A 20,697-nucleotide genomic window follows, 5' to 3' on the forward strand; every position below is an offset into this window, starting at 1 on the left:
CTGTTTCCAAACAGGTGTTCCAGCAGGAGATTCGGCAGCACTTCACCTCCAACGGCTGGCGCCTGGTGCACCGCCTGGATGCCTGGCTGGAGCTCCACGAGCTAGCCGAGAGGGGCCCTCCACCAAGACCATCCCGGGACAGGCCTCCCTCAGTGGGTCCTCTAGACGAGACGCTCCCCTTGGATCTTCTGGCCCACAGCACCCCCAACAAGCACCAGGGCACCGGGGATGAAGAGCTGGAGGACTCTGGCCTAAGCTTTTCCACCACCGCCGCCTCCCAGCAGGAGCTCAGCCGGAACTTGGACTGCGACGGCGCCGTCTCGGCCAGTGAGGCGGCCGGGGCGAGCGTGGTGGTCTCCGGGTCGGTTAGGGGAGCCTCCTCGGACTCTGCGGGCGGTAGCCAGCCGGCGGTGCGACCAAAGAAGCGCAGGAAGAGCTACCGGAGCTTCCTGCCCGAGCGGAGCGGGTACCCAGACATTGGCTTCCCCCTCTTTCCTCTCTCCAAGGGCTTTGTGAAGAGTGTGCGCTGCGTGCTGCTGCAGTACCGGGCCGCCCTGGCCGCCACCTCCATCCCCGACCACGTAGAGGACAAGTAAGTGACTAGTGACTCCCCCAACGCCCACCACCACCTCAATCCTCAGCCCACCCTCCAAGAGCTGCACTGTGCCCCCAATGATCTCCCAAATAGCCCCTGTACCCTCTGATCCCCCTTGCCCAGCTGCTGCCCAGTGCTCCTGCCCCTCGGCCATCTATCTAGTGCACTCTTGCCCCCCCCCCCCCTCCCCTCCCTCAGACCACTAGAAGCTAACTTGGTGTATGCACTTTCCTTCAGTGTCCAGAGTCCAGACAGTGGCCAGATGTGAAGGGAGAGGAGTGGGAGTGTCTTATGGAGATCTAAGCCACGGACCATAAGCGCCCTCCCCCATATTGGACGTTCTGAACTCTCATGGACACACAGACAAGGAGCGAGAGCCTCGACTGTAAGGCAGCGCCACACGTCTGCCCCTCGTGGGCCCTGACGGACGAGGGAGGAGGAAGGAGAGATGCAGAGAAGCTGGTTTGATTAAAAAAAAGGTGCCATTGACTTGCATCGTCTATAGCTGCTGTAAGGTGAAGTGGAATTACCTGAAGAGAGACATTCTTTGCGAATTGGCGCCACAAATTAAAATGTTACTCCGCTGTGACAATTGGATCTAAAAAACTAATTGGAGACAGTAGCCATGGCGTCCTGGAATCTGCAGGGTTAAAAAGTGCAACCCGGATTGATTCTCTAAGCTGGGTTTTCTCTGAACTATGTTTCCCAGTATGCCTGGCTCCTTTGACCCTGGCGGGGCACCCTTAGCACTGCTCCTGTGCCCTGTTACCACCCTGCACTCTCCAATCAACAGACAATCTCGGCAGGGCTGGGCACCTTTTGACATGCTTACGTATTGAGTTTCTTTTTAAAGTAGATGTTACTGGGTGTTTGCTTTTTTGCCCTGCTCCTCTTGTTCTTTCTCGCTTTAGAGACACACACTATCTGAATGTTATTAACTGCCCACCTACAACCGCTTCACTCTGCTATGTCCTTGCTGGTTTCCTCGCCAATCGCTTGCACCAAAACATGTCGTTGCAGAAACACTTGAGTGACAAGTTTACATACTAAACACCACTTCTGGATGTTATATACACTACTAGGCCCTACGGTACATCGCTGGCTCTAGAATAGAGGAGTGCAGTGACACGTAACTATATGAAGGACAGTCTGTTTCCTCTAGGTAAGGTCAAATGAGCTCTTTAATATCTTTGACTGTAGAACGTTTCCATTCTAAGACTTGATAACTTTCTGACACTGTACAGACTTTTTTTTTAGTTATATCACCCATTTCGGTCTTAAGACTCAACTTGACATTTTTTTTCTTCAAGGGATCAAGGCTAGGTTGAAAAATATACAGTGTAAGACAGTGTTTCGAAAAACACATTCATTGGACCAGCGCAGTTGCTGATTCTACAGGATTAGCATTGAAAACGTGACCAGTGGCTGTAGATAATTTGAAAAAAAATAAACGTTTAAATGAATAGAATGACAGAAACATGTTTGTTGAGTAGTTAGCTGAAATCCACTACGATTGTGTTTATTTTCCACTATAATGCCGAAATTTCTGTACTGCTAAGCATTAACTTCCATTAATTTTCGTTCTGGCGCTGGTCCAATTTAATGTTTATTTTCTAACGCTTCTCCACAGAATTATTACGTTGTCTTAACCTTCTCCATCTTCCAGGTAGTGACCTTTTTCCTTGCAGCTTTCATTGACCTTTGAGTCACTTAAAGGCTGGTCGTTCAGAATGGTCCTCCAGAGCTATCCCACAATCCTCTCTTCTGCTCGCTCATTAGGCTACTACTAGAGGCGGAGCCACAACAGTGCACATGACACGAGTAAAAACGCGATCCATTCCATCACTAAATGAGTCTTATCTCAACATGTTGCCTTACTTGAATTGTTCTTCTTATTAATATATTATCAGACCCTATGTACAGAGCTGCTTGTTACCCAGGCCTGATACCCACTACATTCACCCCCATTCCAGTGTTCAGAGGTTAGTCGTATAACATCAGATCTGGGGTCAGTTTTCCCTGGACTTGTGCTTAATTTAACCATTCTGAGGTAGGAAAAATGAATAATAAATAGAACAAAATAACTGATCCCAGATCTGCTTTGACGATGGCAACAGCCCACAAGTGGAATGATGACGTTACACAGCTTCAGCCACTGTATTCCAGTGTTACTCTCAACTGCTTGTTTGTTCGGTGATGGAGATTGATAGAAGTTTGTAGACAGAGATTGAGTGTGGATGCAGAAGGTTTTGATAAGCTTATACTTGATTTGGTTTTGTTCTTGCCCTTTTGCCTTGAGCACGATGGAGTGTCACTGTTTGTCCCCAAGATCGGAGTGCTGTCCCCTTCTCTTTAATTTTCCCAGTTTAAAGGGTGAATGATGCACTTTTGACAATATGGCCTCTGGCATAGTCATGCTTGTACTTTGTGATATTACTTTTATATTTCTTTAAATTATTGCTGGTTTGTTTATACTTGCTTGAACTGGGTAAAAATGGTCAGTGTACTAAACTCAGCAAAAAAAAGAAACGTTCTCACTGTCAACTGCGTTTTATTTTCAGCAAACTTAACATGTGTAAATATTTGTATGAACATAACAAGATTCAACAACTGAGACATAAACTGAATAAGTTCCACAGACATGTGACAATGTGTCCCTGAACAAAGAGGGGGGGGGGGGGGGGGTCAAAAGTAACAGTCAGTATCTGGTGTGGCCACCAGCTGCATTAAGTATTGCAGTGCATCTCCTCATGAACTGCACCAGATTTGCTATTTCTTGTGAGATGTTACCCCACTCTTCCACCAAGGCACCTGCAAGTTCCCGGACATTTCTGGGGGAAATGGCCCTAGCCCTCACCCTCCGATCCAACAGGTCCCAGACGTGCTCAATGGATTTGAGATCCGGGCTCGTCGCTGGCCATGGCAGAACACTGACATTCCTGTCTTGCAGGAAATCACGCACAGAATGAGCAGTATGGCTGGTGGCATTGTCATGCTGGAGGGTCATGTCAGGATGAGCCTGCAGGAAGGGTACCACATGAGGGAGGAGAATGTCTTCCCTGTAACGCACAGCGTTGAGATTGCCTGCAATGACAACAAGTTCAGTCCGATGATGCTGTGACACACAGCCCCAGACCATGACGGACCCTCCAACTCCAAACGATCCCGCTCCAGAGTACAGGCCTCGGTGTAACGCTCATTCCTTCGACGATAAATGCGAATCTGACCATCACCCCTGGTGAGACAAAACCGCGACTTGTCAGTGAAAAGCACTTTTTGCCAGTCCTGTCTGGTCCAGCAACGGTGGGTTTGTGCCCATAGGCGACGTTGTTGCCGGTGATGTCTGGTTAGGACCTGCCTTACAACAGGCCTAGAAGCCGACAGTCTGAGCACTGATGGAGGGATTGTGTGTTCCTGGTGTAACTCGGGCAGTTTTTGTTGCCATCCTGTACCTGTCCCGCAGGTGTGATGTTCGGATGTACTGATCCTGTGCAGGTGTTACATGTGGTCTGCCACTGTGGACGATCAGCTGTCCGTCTTGTCTCCCCGTAACGCTGTCTTAGGGGTCTCACAGTACAGACATTGCAATTTATTGCCCTGGCCACATCTGCAGTCTTCATGCCTCCTTGCAGCATGCCTAAGGCACGTTCACGCAGATGAGCAGGGACCCTGGGCATCTTTGGTGTTTTTCAGAGTCAGTAGAAAGACCTCTTTAGTGTCCTAAGTTTTCATAACTGTGACCTTAATTGCCTATCGTCTGTAAGCTGTTAGTGTCTTAACGACCGTTCCACAGGTGCGCATGTTCATTTAATAAGCATGGGAAACGGTGTTTAAACCCTTTACAATGAAGATCTGTGAAGTTATTTCGATTTTTGCGAATTATCTTTAAAAGACAGGGTTCTGAAAAAGGGACGTTTCTTTTTTTGCTGAGTTTATTTATTAACACAGGGAGGTTCTCTGTATGGCCACCAGGGGTCAGTGTTTCCATTCATTGTGTGCGCCGAAGAATGAAAGTAGCCTGATCCCAGACCTGTATATGCTTTGACCAACTCCTTTAACTAGCAGTTGATTTAAAGCATAATCAGATCTAGGATCAAGTGTTAAAAGGAGTACTGTGAAAGAAAGTGCAGAGATTAACGCCATCTGGTTCTTCTATAGCCTAGTCCCAAATCTGTTTGTGTGGTCTTTGCCAAGAATGCACAAACAGATCTGGAACTGGGCTAGTTCTGATAGTGCTTCCTGGTTTATTTGAACAGTCGTTGTTTACATCCATCTGAAATATATTATCGTGCTCTTGCTTTTTGCCAGAAATATTCTGTGGGTCCATTACCCTTGTTTACCTTTGAGTTGAAAACGAGGGCGTTGACTAATCTTTTTGCTTGAACAAAGATGCTTAGTGTTCATGAGTGTGAGACAGTACAATGTGCCATTGTCAATGAGTGAGTGCAAAGCGTGAGACAAACTGATTATTGTAATGAAGAAAAGGTGAATGGGTTGTTGATTTCATTTATTTTCTCCTCCCACCTTTTTAAAAGTAATTCCTGTACCAAGCATAGCAATCAGGCTTCCATTACTTCTCTTCCTCCTCGACTTTCTTCCTCTTTTCTCTTTTCCTGCCTGTACAGTAAGCCCTTAAGGACGTTCCTTTGCTTTCCCATTTTAGGCTGCAGTACTTGTAGCGTTGCAGCCTTAGTTGGTTCCCGCCAAACTTCTCCTGTGTTTGCAACCTTCGATCTCTCTCTCTCTCTCATGCCCATGTTTTGCCACTATTGCAAAAAAAACTGAAAAAATGTGAAGCCAGGTCTCAAAAAAAAACATGGAGGATTTCAAGCACATGAAGTTATGTACGTTTATATTCAGACTTATTCATTACTGCGAGAGATTTCCAGCCAAAGCATGTAACATGTTCCTTTAAGCCTTGAACAGACACAAGACTTTACTGTACGATGTGAACATTTCCACAGTGGCCTGTATTGGTAAACTAATAAACTTATGATTTTTAGCCTGATCCCTCTGTACAGAAGTCATGACTATACTATAAATACATAATATATTTAACAAACTTGAGCTCTGTAAGTGGTCATGTGAACGCTTGGGACATTTGCAGAGTTTTTTTTTTTTTTTTTTTTTTTTACAGTTCCGTTCATTATGTTAAGACCTGTTTTAAAGTGATTCATTAAACTTTGCAAGCAGTACCATGGTTACAAGTTGTCGCTTGTGGTGGATTACAGTTGGTTGTACAACAGAGTAGTGTTTAGTTGACCTCACTTAAAGGACAAAACAGCAACTTTAATCTTGTAATTCAAAAGAAACAAGAATTTTTTTGGTTTTCACTTTATTTGATTTAACATTTGCCAAGTGGAAAAATAGAACTCTGTATTCAACTCAAGTAAAGAACATCAATCAAGATTTATAAAAAGAACAGTCACTTTCCCTTCACCAAATACACCTGAAAAACACGGTCAATAAGACAACAATCAAGCAGCAGCAGTAAGACGTTTACATCTAACAAATCCAAGATTTTTGGGTTAGTACCGGACTGAAGTTCTTTAGCTATACACCTTCAAGTGTCAACAATGGAGTATATTAGGGTCTGTGCCTGAGTTTTCAAACTGGGACATCTAAGCTTCATCAATCCTCATTTTTCATTCTTAAGCAAGCACTCAATTCAACTGGAAATGGGTTACAGGAGTTGGTCCGTCTCCTTATAAATCCAATGAGGAAATAAAATATTGAAGATTAATAGGACCGGTATCAAGTCTTCTAAGCATCAGTACAGTACACACCCCTCTTCCCACCACTAAGGGGCAACATGTTCAAGGCACACCAAACAGTTTCAGGGGCTCTTTCTCAATTGTTTAAAATCTGTCCTCGTTTCCTTTCCTGCATTGCTCTGATCTGAAAGAACTGACCAGGTGAAAGCCTGCCGGCCTACTGACGAGCTTCCACCTGACAAATGTTTTCCAATCAATGCAAACAAAATGAAGAGGGTAAGAATTGTTACAACTGAGAAAGCGCCAGGGGCTGCATAGGCTATGAGTAGGGCCCAGAGTTTTCTAGTCAAGTGAAGTGGTCAGGAAAATCTCAAGGCCCAAACTAGCTATAAGGAATGGATTTGAGCATGTTTCAAGCCCGAGCCAAGCAGAACACTCCCGTGACAATCAAAGAATTCTGAACAACAATTTATCTAATGGAGGAACTGAAATAAGCGATTCATGTGCGTCTCGATATTTTCAACATCATAATGACTCATTGATTTCTAGCATGCCAAGGGGCGCGTTCCTCTGCCCAGGTGTTGCTGACGACTGCCAGAGTTTACAACTCCTAGATATGTATTTTTATGTATCGGCTAACCACGTAATAATGTTGCAATCTGTCAGTCGGACGTGGCACACAACCATTGGTTGATGCATCCAACGTCTGAGCAGGAGAACGCAACCAAGGTAAGGATTGGAAAGGCATGTGCTGCTGCTCTAAAATAGCAATCAGTAGGGGGAGGAACGCCAGATGAGCTCAATCAATTCAGCAGTAGGGGGAGGAATGAGATGAGCTCATGTCCCTGAAAGGGTTAAAAGCAGAGTTAATCATTTTGTACTTCAAACAATGCAAGGGTGCTTTCTTTTGCATGCGGCACAGCTAAAGTCACATTTGTCATTTCTTTAAATATGTAATTTTGGTCTTCCCCATTTATAATTATTTAGACTGGACTGATGAAAGGTTTGCAACATCAGAGACCCAGTCATTGCACAATATCACAACATGAAACTGACATTTTTGCATTTTGGGAAAATCTTGTGGCCCAAATGTGCACTCAGTCATATCAGGGGCAGTTGTGGCTCCAAAAATATAAACCGAGGCCCAACAACATTCTCTCAGCATATCCCCCAGTTCCATGACCTCTTATCATCCCCTAAGGCGAACAAGATGAACATAAACATCTTTCTTTCACAGTGTCAGTCAGAACCTTATGTTAAACATGATGCTCATTCTCCACAGCAGTGTATCCGTGGAGAAGGGCTGTGTGCCAAGACCACGTCTGCATCCCTATGGGCCCTGTTCAAAAGTAGTGCACTTTATAGAGAATAGGGTGCCATTTGGGATGCATCCCACACAATGCTGGTCCCTCATGCAGCATTTAACAAGTCAATACTCTCCCTCATCCCTCCCTCTTTTCCATCCCCTGACCAATGTGCTGTTTAATCAAGCGCCACCTCTCTCTTCCTTTTGTGTTTTAAGGCACAATAATCACCCTCGTTCCCGAGAGTTCAGAAGAAGGCTAAGACGAGTGTAAACTCAGGCTAGCTACTGTATTAGCATCACATTAGCCGTAGGTTGCTCTTGTCATCATTTCATAGTTTATCTTCTCTGTTTTAAAGCTTTATGATAAGGTGATGATTGCTGAGAAGGGGAAGGGGTCTGTACAGTGTGTGTGTGTAGTGTACTGTTGGGGTGTCAGCTGTAGCTGCAGGCAGACAAAATAATCTGGGACTGCTCTGTGGTGCACTGCAGTGTCGAGAAAGGGAGGAGGAGGGGATGGATGGATTGGATGGAGGAGAAGGATGGATGGGGGGAGGGGTATGGGGCAAGACTGCAGTTGGAGACCTGATACAGGCACTACAAGTCATCAATCACGTAACCTGGACCTGTGCTGCATGCCTTCCTCTGCAGCACAGGCCACAGCACAATAAATAAAGGCAGTCTCTCTCACTCTAGGCTGTTTTAAAGCTAGGGGTTCATGGAAATATGAGGTATAAAACAAGCACATATCAAATTACTTGAAGATACGTCTTCTTTATATTTGTTTGCATGTCAATGTAAGGTGGCTGGTTGATTGAAGAAGTCATGGAAGTATGGTGCGTTTTCAGCTCATCACAATGCCTAATCCAAAACCGGTCATCAAGTAGTCCAGAGTCAGGGTCTAGGCCTTAGGATAAACTACTGACCCTCAAGATTCAAGGTAATCAAAAACAACCCTATGGTAATTCAGCATCAACGGTTGAGGGTTGATATCGGCGTAACTGTCCCCTAATTACTTGAGTTCAAATGAATTGGTTCCTAATAATGTCAATGCTGGCTCCCGGAGATTGTATGTATCTGCCATATTTCCACGTCACAGCGGAAGAGAGCAGTGAAGGCATCTATCCAAACCCCATTCGTTGCATAAGAAGGAAAATGAAAGTTGAGATGCCCTCCCATAGACATAAAGCATGCCCAGGGTCTGTGAGTGACAGGATGGGTGACTGACACTACATCAAGCCCTACATCATATGTACCCCTGGTACGGAGAATGTATGTGTGGTGGGGTGAAAATATTCATATTTCATGAGTTACTCCATAAGTATAAGACAGCATAGCTCTTGATCGATCTCTCACCTCGGTTCTAGTAATGTATTTATGTCATAGCTTGGAACAGCCAATTAAAGGCCAGTTGCTTTGTGCTAGTGGGAAGCCATCTTAGAACAGCCTAAATGCAAATTAATGGGGAGAATGGGAGATTGAGCACATTGGGCTCTGTAGAAATTAAACGTACCCACCCATTGTGAACTTTTTGTGTTCTAGCCTTGCTACTCCTTCATGGCACTTCCAATCCGAACCTTCAATTCAAAGCATAAATTCAGAGAGAAGACTAAAAAGTCCATTAATCCCACCTCCCTTTTAGATGTGAGCAGAAAATGCTAGTTATTAGCATTGTCCAGAAAATGCTAAAGCTAGTTGTTAGCATAGCATCGTCCAGAAAATGCTAACTAATGTTAGTGTTTAGTGTAGCATACCATTAGCATAACATGTTAACGCTAGCTATCTATCCAGTGGATCTTGTTAATCATCTAGTGATGAGCCTGGCTATCCCGCCGTGTACCTGGGCCTGGACCGGCCCATACTCCACCACCTCCCCGTCCACCGTGATCACCCCTTTTGGCGAGTAGGGCTCCAGCCGCAGCGCCCGCACCCGGGTGTACACCAGGTGGGGGCAGTTGTTGGCCAGGTGGGTGCCCTTCTCCATGGCCAGGAAGAGCCGGAGCAGGGCCGTGCGCGATATGCCTGCTCGGACGTATATCAGGTGGATGAGGCCGTCATCAAGTGTAGAGTTGGGTGCGGCATACAGGTCCTTTGCCAGGTGAGACTGGTACATGGCCAGCATGAGGACAAAGTCCTCCTCGGGCACCACCACCCAGTCGCTGGGCACCGGCTGGTCCAGGGGCACCAGGAGAGAGTCTGGCGGGCCTGTTAGGGTGGCATTAGCGGACATGGGTTCCCAATTCTTCGCCTTGTAGGAATTGTTTGAGTTACGGGAGTTGTGGGCTGCGTTCTGGCACGGCGAGTCCTTCGAAGGTCGGCAGAGGAGGGTGGAGGAGCAGAATGCAGACGATGGCGGTTGGCATTGAGGTGACACGCTAGTCATCTCCTCCAACGAGACTGCTGATTGACGATCCTCCTCCTCTCCATCCACCTCGTCAACCGGCAGGTATGCCAGACGGCCCTTATACACCCTCAAAGATGCCAACCTGACCAACGTCCCCATGGTGAAGCGGGCGGCGCCCACGTGGCGGTACTTCTCGCTCTCCACGTCCACGTCAGCCACGAAGCCCCAGGCCAGCGAGAGGAAGGAGAAGAGGCGCGTGGGGTTGGAGGGGCTGGAGCCCAGGTGGACGGACGCCAGGTCCATGCGAGACACCAGGCCCTTACACAGCAGGAAGCCACAGCTGACCAGCAGCTCCTCGCTTGACACCGGCTGGGCCCTGTCAGGGGGGAGGAGAGAGAGAAAGAGGGGGGAGAAGGAAGAGGAGGGGGGAGTTAGCGGTAGACACGACAGACAACAAAGACAAGCCCAGCTGGGAGAGGGGGCGAGGGGGTAGAGAGGTCATGGGACCACCAGCCCCACATCAACCACTCAGCCTGCTGTCTTTTCTCCTCTACACCACAGCCTATTAGATAATGACGTCTCAATAGAGTTCCATGCGACTGGGGTCACGTCCATATGGCAGCATATCCATATTCAGCGTGTATTCATGATTCATCCTAGGCATTAGGCTCACCATTCAATAACAGCCATTGATTGGGGTCTCTGTTCGGCTTTCTTTTATCACGGTTTTTGTACCTTGTTTTTATAGACAATAACATCGTACCATTTTGAGCTATTTTCTTAGTCACTGAAAAGAACTGGGGTGTAGTATCTCTTAACAACCAGTAGAGGGGGTTCTAACTATAAACTGTTATAGTCATCCTATCCCACTGCTCAAGGCAAAACTGACCCGTTTTACCGTTGTGTCCTATAACCTACAGCCCAAACAGATCTGGGACCAGCATATATACATAGAACAACCAGTGATACAGTAAGCTACTGTTGATCAAAAACAGAGCAGCAGATCATATTCTGGATCCCCTGCAGGGCAGAGAGAACAAAACAGACTCTGGGTCCTTCCTCTCATTGTGTGGCAGGTTGACTGGGGCTTCTGGTGGGGGGGTGGCAGAGATGGATAGACAGGAGGGCATGCTGGTTGTGTAATTGTGATTCATTGTGTTGATGTTCTGTACTGTGGTGGTTAAAGAATGAGCCAGCAGCAGTATGTTTGTTCTCCACTAGTGATTCTGGGGATTTACTCAATACAGTTTGTCAAACATATGGGCAGTAGTAGGCCCTGTGCTGGTGTAGATGGTTGTCTATAGTGTAGCCTTCTTTACGGTCGACCTGGAAGTATATTTCTCACCCAACTGGATAAATTGGTTTTCAATTAATTATTCCCTTTGAGATAATCACTGATCCAACATGGGAAACATCAAAGCAATGCATTACTTGTCAAAAATAATCATGCCAGATTGAGTACTTTAAGGAAGAGGAGGGGGGAAGCACACATTTTCAAAGTACATTATTGGGACTAACTGCTGCAAACTAACTGCTACATGGGGGTCTTGCTGTGTCACCCACCCAGAGTAGTGGTGTCTAACTGCTACATTGAGGTCTTGGTGTGTCACCCACCCAGAGTAGTGGTGTCTAACTGCTACATTGGAGTCTTGGTGTGTCACCCACCCAGAGTAGTGGTGTCTAACTGCTACATTGGGGTCTTGGTGTGTCACCCACCCAGAGTAGTGGTGTCTAACTGCTACATTGGGGTCTTGCTGTGTCACCCACCCAGAGTAGTGGTGTATAGAAGCAGCCAGGGCGTTACCAGAGCCCCCTGGTAGGATGCCCAGTGGGGTCTGAATGGCCTCCTCCCAGTCCTCTCTCTCCATCAGGCCATTCACAACCTGGGGGGGAACAGATAGAGCAGGGGTCACCCAACAGCCAGAGACTCACCAGATCTAGGGCCACTTTCACAGACCAAGACAAGGCCTGGTCTAAACTAAAGTGCAGTTTAAGTGGAAAGCCTCTCAAAATAGGCTTAAAATCTGTGTCTGTGGAACAATATGCATGGTCAGGCAGAACCACGGATCTCAGCACACTGGGGTTTGAGGTTTAGAAGCTAAATGGAGGCCATGTTGGCACCAGAAGTTCCAAGACAGTTGCTAGGTCAAGTAAGAATGCAAATTTAAATTATTGTCAGGAATGGATTATTGTATTTGTACCTCACCTCAAACAGCAGTCCGTCCCCGGACATGATGACTAGAGCACCCCACTGTGACAGGTCAGCCTCTCTCACCAACTCCCTGGCATGGTTCTGCCGCTCTGAAAACATACAAGGAAGAAGAGTACATTTACATGTGTTTAGGTGTGTACGTGGCCGTAAAACCACTGTGTGTGTTATTGTAGTGTCAAAATCCCTCTCTTTTGTAGTTGTGAGACCTTCAACTTTCCAATCACTTTGGGAATCAAGTGGGTGTGTGGTTTGACAAAGTGCAGAAATTTGAGATGGAGAGGACAAGGGCAGGTATGACCCTTCCGGGGACAAACTGTTGTGAATACAATAGCTGAACAACAAAACAAAGGGAACATGGAATGTAGACTACACAGGAGGTTAGTGGTAGAAGACAACTGATAGTCCACCTACAGTACCAGGCTCAGTGGAGGCTGGTGAGGGGAGGATGGCTCATAGTAATGTCTGGAACGGAGTAAATGGAATGGCAAACCCATGGAAACTATATGTGATGTATTTGTTACCATTCCACCAATTCCGCTCCAGACATTACCACAAACCCTTCCTCCTCAATTAAGGTGCCACCAACCTCCTGTGACCAGGCTAGCGGCACATGTCTTTAGGGCAGAGAGGACAGCTGATATGCCACCTTAATGAAATGCAGTATCACATTGCAAATTAGATTAAAAGGCCAATTTACGTTATAGGGCCCTCCATCAAATTAGACTGGGGCAATCAGCAGATTGTACATTGCGACAGGAGTAGGATTACGTTTCCCTTATGATGCTGATTTAAGGTCAGATTTCGTCTTTCTCCCCCAATGGTTAAGGTTGGGCTTAGAGGAGGGTAAGCTGATCCTAGAACTGTACCCATCATTCCACTCGGAGAAGGATTACGTTTCCCCTAGCACTGACCTAAGGTCAGTTTTGTGTTATTTCCCTGTATGGTTAAGGTTATGCTTAGGTGAGGGTAAACTGCTCGTAGAGCTGCAATACATTTTATTTAGGGGGCAGTAGTCTATCAGTGGAGGCTGCTGAGGGGAGGACTGCTCATGATAATGGCCGGAATAGAGGAAATCACATGGAAACCATGTATTTGATACCATTCCACCAATTCCGCTCCAGCCATTACCATGAGCCCATCCTCCCCAATTAAGGTGCCACCAACCTCCTGTGTAGTCTAATATATAGTGAGTGATTGGTACTGCTTCCTGTACCATCACCGTTACTTTCCAACCGCACCTTTTATACCCCTACATTTCCCTAACACTCTGCAGGGTTAATATTAGTAGCACACTGTCAGAGAAAAGCGCGCACACACACACACACACACACACATATTTCCTCTCTCCTCAAAACACACTCTTTATAAAAGGCCAGACTGTCTAAGAGCTCTTTGGTTGTAGCCACTCAAGCTTAACAGCAGAAGCCAAGTCTTTCTTTCTTCCCCAAGGAATCTTATCATTACCTCTGTAAGGCTACGTTTACACAGGCAGCCCAGTTCTGGTCTTTTGACCAATCACATCAGATCTTTTTCATAGCTGATCTAATTGGTCAAAAATATCAGATTTGGGCTGCCTGTGTGATCGCAGTGTCTGTTTTCACAGATATACTGTATAGCAGTGTTTCCCAACTCCGGTCCTCCAGTCCCCCCAGCAGTACATATTGTTGTTGTGGGCCCCTGACAAGCACACCTGATTCTACTTGTCAACTAATCATAAAGCCCTTGACAAGTTGAATCAGGTGTTTTTGTCCAGGGCCACAACAACAATATGTATTGCTGGGGGGATACTGAAGGACCGGAGTTGGGAAACAGTCTTGTAGATCTCTATGCTCCCTTGTTTGTCCTTGCATCTGAAACCCACTGACAGCAATACCCTCTCTCTATGTTTCCTATCCGTATATGTAGTCTACAATACAGTAGTGTGATTGTTCGCTGCATCGTTTTATGCTGGTCTTGACACAACAGCAGAGCGCATTCCCCTCTGCAACATAGCCTCAGTAATCGGATGCCTCCCCCGAGGCATATGTCCCAAATGGCACCCTATTCCCTACATAGTGCACTACTTTTGACCACGGCCTATAAGGCTCTGGTCAAAATCAGTGCACTATGTAGGAAATAGGGTGCCATTTGAGACGCGGAACCTTTCATACCTTTCATTCATTACCCTCCTGCTGGGCCTGAGAACAGTATACAGGCAGGGAAAATCAATTTCCCTTCATCAGTCTCCTCACATGACATTTGCATATGCAGAGGCTGTAAACATAGTGTGTGTATAGATAGCCAGTCGGCGTCAAGACGGAGGGCAGCGCAGCTGGAAAATATAGGAGGCTGGTTGCTGCGTAGGAGATGTTGTTAACCTACTCCCTTTACTGTTAATGGGGATAGCTGATCGTAGCCGATAGCACTTTAATACACATATACTCATACTCACACACACAGACAGCTCAGGGGGGGAAGTTGGTGCTTTTAGTCATTTTTATGAGTGTTTGTTGTGGAGGGGGTTGGATGGTCAAATATGAGGTCTGGGACTGGGCGCAGTGCAGTAGTGTAGCTTGACTGACCGGCTCAGCCTCCGGGCTGCAAGCAATTGTTCTTCCTTTTCTCAGTTCTGTGGCTCTGTGGAATGAGGCTAAATCATTACACTGCTCCTTTTTCTCTATACTGGCCCTGCGGTGGAGGGGAGGTGTGTGTGAGTTTGAACAACTATCCTGTTCTCTACAGTGTGTGTGTGTGCGTGTGTGTGTTTGGACAACTATCCTGTTCTCTGCACTGGGTGTGCATGTGTCTCTCAGGGTTGGTCTCAGGGCAGCCATTGTTGTCCCTCTAAAGAAGCTACAATTCGGACTCGGATTCCAAAATAAAAAGAGCGCGAGGCTTAACCTCCAATGCCACCGTGCAGTTTCATGTCCCCAGACTCCCCTCGTCCCTACTCACTTTGCTTCACTCTCCTTTCCCTGTCCCTCTCCTCCCAGCCACACTCTCAAGGACCCTGCATAACACAGAAGGAGGTTTCAAACCCATCTCACACTGGGGTATATACAGTATGCTGCTGGGCTGAGTAAGGACACAGACATGACAGACATGACATTTTAAAAAAGGGACCATTCAATGTTCTAGGTCCGATGAGGACCGCACCAGGGATCCATAATGCACACTGACAGTAATAGCAGGGGTCCTTTTCTTTGCTGTGTGCGCATGTGTGCGTGGGTGACTACCTGTTCACAAAGGTTCGCTGTGTGTGTGTCTAACTGGAGACTTTGGGTCAACAGAGGTGGAGCAGAAGTGGCAGTGGTGTGTGTGTGTGTGTGTATAGATAAGTCAACCCGGTTGGGAGCTGGAGGACACGCTGTGGCAGCTTAGTCAGCACCCAGGGACAGGGACAACCTGAGAGATGTAGAATCACCGCTTCACCATATGCCCCCCCCCCCCCCCCCCCCCCCCCCCCCTGAGGACCAGCCATAGAGAACAGGCCACAGGGCCACAGGCTATAGAACTCACTGTACTGTTTTGAAAACCAACCACAGCTAGGTTACAAGGGCACTGGAAAGATAACACCCTGTAACAGATTCGCCTAGGTCTCAAACTGGCAATAGTAAACAGTGGCTTTTTCTACTATCTAGTTTTCTGGGCCACAGGCTATATTATGGACATTTACTGTTCTATTCCAAAACCACCACAGCTAGCACTGATGCTAGATGGGTCACAACTGCACTGATCTCACTGGAAAGACTGTTTCACTGGGAAAATAAGAATAAGAGGATAACATCCTGCCACTTTCCTTCTGTTAGGGTGTTTCTCAATAAGGTGGCTTCCTTTCCTTGTATAATTACTTAACCTTTACTTAACTAGGCAAGTCAGTTAAGAACAAATTCTTATTTACAATGACGGCCTACCCCGGCCAAACCCGGACAATGATAGGCCAATTGTGTGCCGCTCTATGGGACTCCCAATCACGGACAGTTGTGATACAGCCTGGAATTGAACCAGGGTCTGTAGTGATGCCTCTGGCACTGAGATGCAGCGCCTTAGATCGCTGCGCCACTCGGGATACCTTTCTTCTTCGTCTGAACTGACAGAGAGAAGGCGTCCTCCTACCATTGATCCTTTTCCGAGAGAGAAACAGAGATCCTTTGAGACCCTTGCGCCAAGCCTCCTTCATGCCCAGTTGCCCCGTCTCCCTCTGGGCAGTGGACTCATCCTTCCCCTCCCTCTGGCACTGCCACACAGCCAGTGCTCCAATAATGGGCCTGTCCTCGCTCATTAGCGTCCCCATGCTAACCTTCCGCTAGGCTAGCACAGCTCTGGCCCTGCCTCAGTCTCACTTGATTAGCCACTGATATTTTCCTTTCACATTGACCATTTCAGCATGGTTCCAGTAAATGTATAACCAGGCCAGCCAGTACAGCTTGGCTCGGCTGGACTCTTTAGTGTTAAAAGGGGTAGCAATGGTGATGCAGAATCTTTGTTTGCTAACTAACGCCTGCACAACCTTCTGTCTTACTCTGAAAAGTGTTGGCGTCTACCTGTATGGTGACTACCTGTCTATTACAGGTTAGATTGAATCAAGCCCAGCGTCTCCGAGCTGTGGCTGAACATGGAGAAGGATGACGACATCCCAATAGACAATGTCCTAGAGAGATTCTAAAGTCAGAGATGATCTACCCTTGTATCTGGCAAGCTGGATCACCCATCCTTCTGCATAGGACTAGAACAAGGGCTCTCTTCAATGGGAATTAAATGTTCTCAGAAAGAATGTGCTTTTTTTTACATAGATTTGAATCCATCCACAGGATTAATTTCCCATAAAGTGTCCCCAAAGTTCTGAACTCTTTTTTTTCTAATTTGAACATATTCAGCATTTCAGAACGCGTTCAGAGGATTGCTCTCTCAGTTTTGGGAAAGGGATTCATTATCTTGCCTGCTCTCTGACACTGTGGTGATTTAAGAACAGAGGGAGAGAAACTCCATAGACTGAAAGGAGGGTGGAAATGTAGGGCTTCAAAAGCTAAATCTGGGTCATATTCATTAGGCCCCAAACAGTGGAAAATGTACTAAAACATGGTAGAGACTACCTAAACGTGTCCAACAAGAAACTTTTCGTTTTCAGTTGTAAAGCGTTTTGCTACAGTGTGCCCTAATGGATATGACCCATTTGATGAGCTTTGAACCAGAAGCCTAATACAAAACTAGTACATTGTAATGATAATGTCCCCAGACTGTGGCAGCACACATGATAATGATTACCCGATCAATTTGGCTAATAAGTTACATCAAATCACACACACACACAATTATTATTATTACATACAATTATTACTATTATTATCCAGGCTGCATCACATCCGGCCGTGATTAGGAGTCCCATAGGGCGGCACACAATTGGCCCAGCGTCATCCGGGTTAGGGGAGGGTTTGGCCGGGTTAGGCCGTCATTGTAAATAAGAATTTGTTCTTAACTGACTTGCCTTGTTAAATAAAACATTTTATTTTATTTTTATTATTAGCCCATCCATAGGGCCCATAACATCATGGTGAACCAGATTTTACAGAGGCTTGTGTATAAACATAACATATTACATAATGGATATACATGCATACATATGTGCCGGCAGCTTCTTGATCAGAATACTGACTGTCAGCTAGCGATGAAAACAGCCAGAGGATTTATATTGGGGGAGGGAGAGAGGGGTGAGAAAGAGGGAGGGTCAGCTTGAGAGAGACAGCCATTAGCTGCTTTGCTTGACATTGCCAATTGGAGTGGAGGGACACAGAATGATGGTTTCTGCTTTGTTTTGTCCAGTCGTATGATATTGACCTGTGATAACCTGTGTGTCAGTGTATGCACATGCATTAACTCAGCAGAGATGACTTGTGTGTGTGCGTGCGCAGTATACCTGCATGCGTGTGTGTGTGTATGCACATACAGTACGCTAAACTCACCAGTGATGACCAGAGTGTGTGGGACACCGGCCTCGTTGAGCATGTGTTGGACGTGTCCGGTGAAGAGGCTGAGGGCCTGGCCCTTCCCACTGTGGGGGTTCACCAGTAGCATGACACTGCAGGGACGGTGCACCTCACTGTAAAGCACACCTAGAACGGAGAGATGCATGGACAGGGGTTATGACAGATGTTAGACCTGCTATTTTTGGTGACCTTGGCAGAAAATCCCACAAACACAGAATCCCATACAAAGACAATGATAATGGGAAAATGTTTAAATCACTAAAGTTCGTATTCAGTTTAGAGTGTTTAACACAATGTTTAGCATAATTATATATTTTTTCCCTTTCCAATGGTCTACTCAAGGTGAGGGTTGATGGTCACTAGACTTGATGCTGAATGTTATGGATTATTCTCATGTCTGTGGATAGTGATTGACGCCAGACTGGATGTACAAGGATCGAGGACACACTGATTCTGTTGCAGCAGACAGTCATTGCATTTTGGGTTTTACTTCCTTAAAGCCTCTCGGGCTGGTGTTACCAGAACATTTGGGGCTGTCTGATTAGGACATAAAGGGCCCGTCTCCAAGAGGCCAGTTAGACATTTTCTTTGTTTCTGTGCTGGGTGTTGTGTCCCTGTTGCAACTTGTAATAAACCAGGTAGATTTCTGATTGACTCAATCTGTGACTTCTCTTCTCTTTCGTTACAACAATATGCAATGGAGGGAGAAGCTTGATGTTACTATTATTAAGGCCAGGAGTTTTTCCTGACCATGTTCCATGACCAGGCACTATAACTAGGGCCCTGAGTTTTTTTTCCTGTTCAGATCACATTGGTGGTCAGGAAAAACTCCCATCCTTTATTTCTACTATTAATCCTCAGAATATACTGATTAGACAAAATGACTTGCAATGGGTAAAGCACAAGGACAGTGCTTTGGATGCTCCCTGGATGAGGTCATCCACCCACATCAAACCTAATTGGCAAGACGTGTTTTTCTAGACCAACCCACGTCTACTGGAGCTACTGTCAACATATATCGCAGACTACACCATTACAAGTTAGGGAAACACCACCTATCAGAGTTACCGTATCTGCATTACTGTCAACATATATCGCAGACTACACCATTACAAGTTAGGAAACACCACCTATCAGAGTTACCGTATCTGCATTACTGCCAACATATATCGCAGACTACACCATTACAAGTTAGGAAACACCACCTATCAGAGTTACCGTATCTGCATTACTGCCAACATATATCGCAGACTACACCATTACAAGTTAGGAAACACCACCTATCAGAGTTACCGTATCTGCACTACTGTCAACATATATCGCAGACTACACCATTACAAGTTAGGGAAACACCACCTATCAGAGTTACCGTATCTGCATTACTGCCAACATATATCGCAGACTACACCATTACAAGTTAGGGAAACACCACCTATCAGAGTTACCGTATCTGCATTACTGCCAACATATATCGCAGACTACACCATTACAAGTTAGGGAAACACCACCTATCAGAGTTACCGTATCTGCATTACTGTCAACATATATCGCAGACTACACCATTACAAGTTAGGGAAACACCACCTATCAGAGTTACCGTATCTGCATTACTGTCAACATATATCGCAGACTACACCATTACAAGTTAGGAAACACCACCTATCAGAGTTACCGTATCTGCACTACTGTCAACATATATCGCAGACTACACCATTACAAGTTAGGGAAACACCACCTATCAGAGTTACCGTATCTGCATTACTGCCAACATATATCGCAGACTACACCATTACAAGTTAGGGAAACACCACCTATCAGAGTTACCGTATCTGCATTACTGCCAACATATATCGCAGACTACACCATTACAAGTTAGGAAACACCACCTATCAGAGTTACCGTATCTGCATTACTGCCAACATATATCGCAGACTACACCATTACAAGTTAGGGAAACACCACCTATCAGAGTTACCGTATCTGCATTACTGCCAACATATATCGCAGACTACACCATTACAAGTTAGGAAACACCACCTATCAGAGTTACCGTATCTGCACTACTGCAAACAGTGTATTGCAGACTATGGCTGTGTCCCAAATGGCACCCTATTCCCTTTGTAGTAGTGCACTACTTTTGAGTGGTGCGCTACAAAGGGAATAGTGTGCCATTAGGGACACCGCCTCTGACAACACAGGTTAGATTATGAAACACCACCTATCAGTACTGTAGATATGTGGTATCTGTGGAGTTTGGTCGCAGGGCTTTGACTTAGTTAGCGTAACAGGGCGTAAGATGGAATGGGGTGTGTCTACTGTAGGTGCCTTGTCACAAGGCAGTTAAAGTGACAATGTGTTTTCTTGTGTGTTTGATAACACATGGCCTCAGTTAACATGGCCTATTGTACCTAGATAGCCTTCCTACTTTGCTTGACGTATACTGAACAAAAATATCAACTCAACATGTAAAGTGTTTGTCCCATGTTTCGTGAGCTAAAATAAAAGATCCCAGAAATTATCCTTAAGCACAAAGTGTATTTCTCAATTTTTGTGCAAACATTAGTTT

The 20,697-nt window shown here is 46.0% G+C and overlaps 2 protein-coding genes across 2 annotated transcripts in view; one reads left to right on the forward strand and one right to left on the reverse strand.

Moving 5' to 3' along the window:
- LOC120022726 ((E3-independent) E2 ubiquitin-conjugating enzyme UBE2O-like) overlaps window positions 1-331 on the forward strand; it is a 44,397-nt gene extending 44,066 nt beyond the window's left edge. The window contains exons 21-22 of the mRNA XM_038966717.1: window positions 15-219; window positions 285-331. Of these exons, the coding sequence (XP_038822645.1) occupies window positions 15-219; window positions 285-331 (252 nt within the window). The remainder of the gene's footprint in view (window positions 1-14; window positions 220-284) is intronic.
- LOC120065968 (sphingosine kinase 1-like) lies at window positions 219-18,228 on the reverse strand. The gene is made up of 6 exons (XM_039017011.1): window positions 18,108-18,228; window positions 12,163-12,257; window positions 11,724-11,839; window positions 10,044-10,332; window positions 9,434-9,860; window positions 219-422 (listed from the first exon to the last, which is right to left on the reverse strand). Exons 1-6 carry the CDS (start codon window positions 18,217-18,219, stop codon window positions 367-369), a joined length of 1,095 nt encoding a protein of 364 aa, XP_038872939.1. The 5' UTR covers window positions 18,220-18,228; the 3' UTR covers window positions 219-366.
- Between the last annotated feature and the right edge of the window lie 2,469 nt (window positions 18,229-20,697).

This window comes from Salvelinus namaycush, chromosome 2, assembly GCF_016432855.1.
Source record: "Salvelinus namaycush isolate Seneca chromosome 2, SaNama_1.0, whole genome shotgun sequence".
Taxonomy (NCBI): domain Eukaryota; kingdom Metazoa; phylum Chordata; class Actinopteri; order Salmoniformes; family Salmonidae; genus Salvelinus; species Salvelinus namaycush.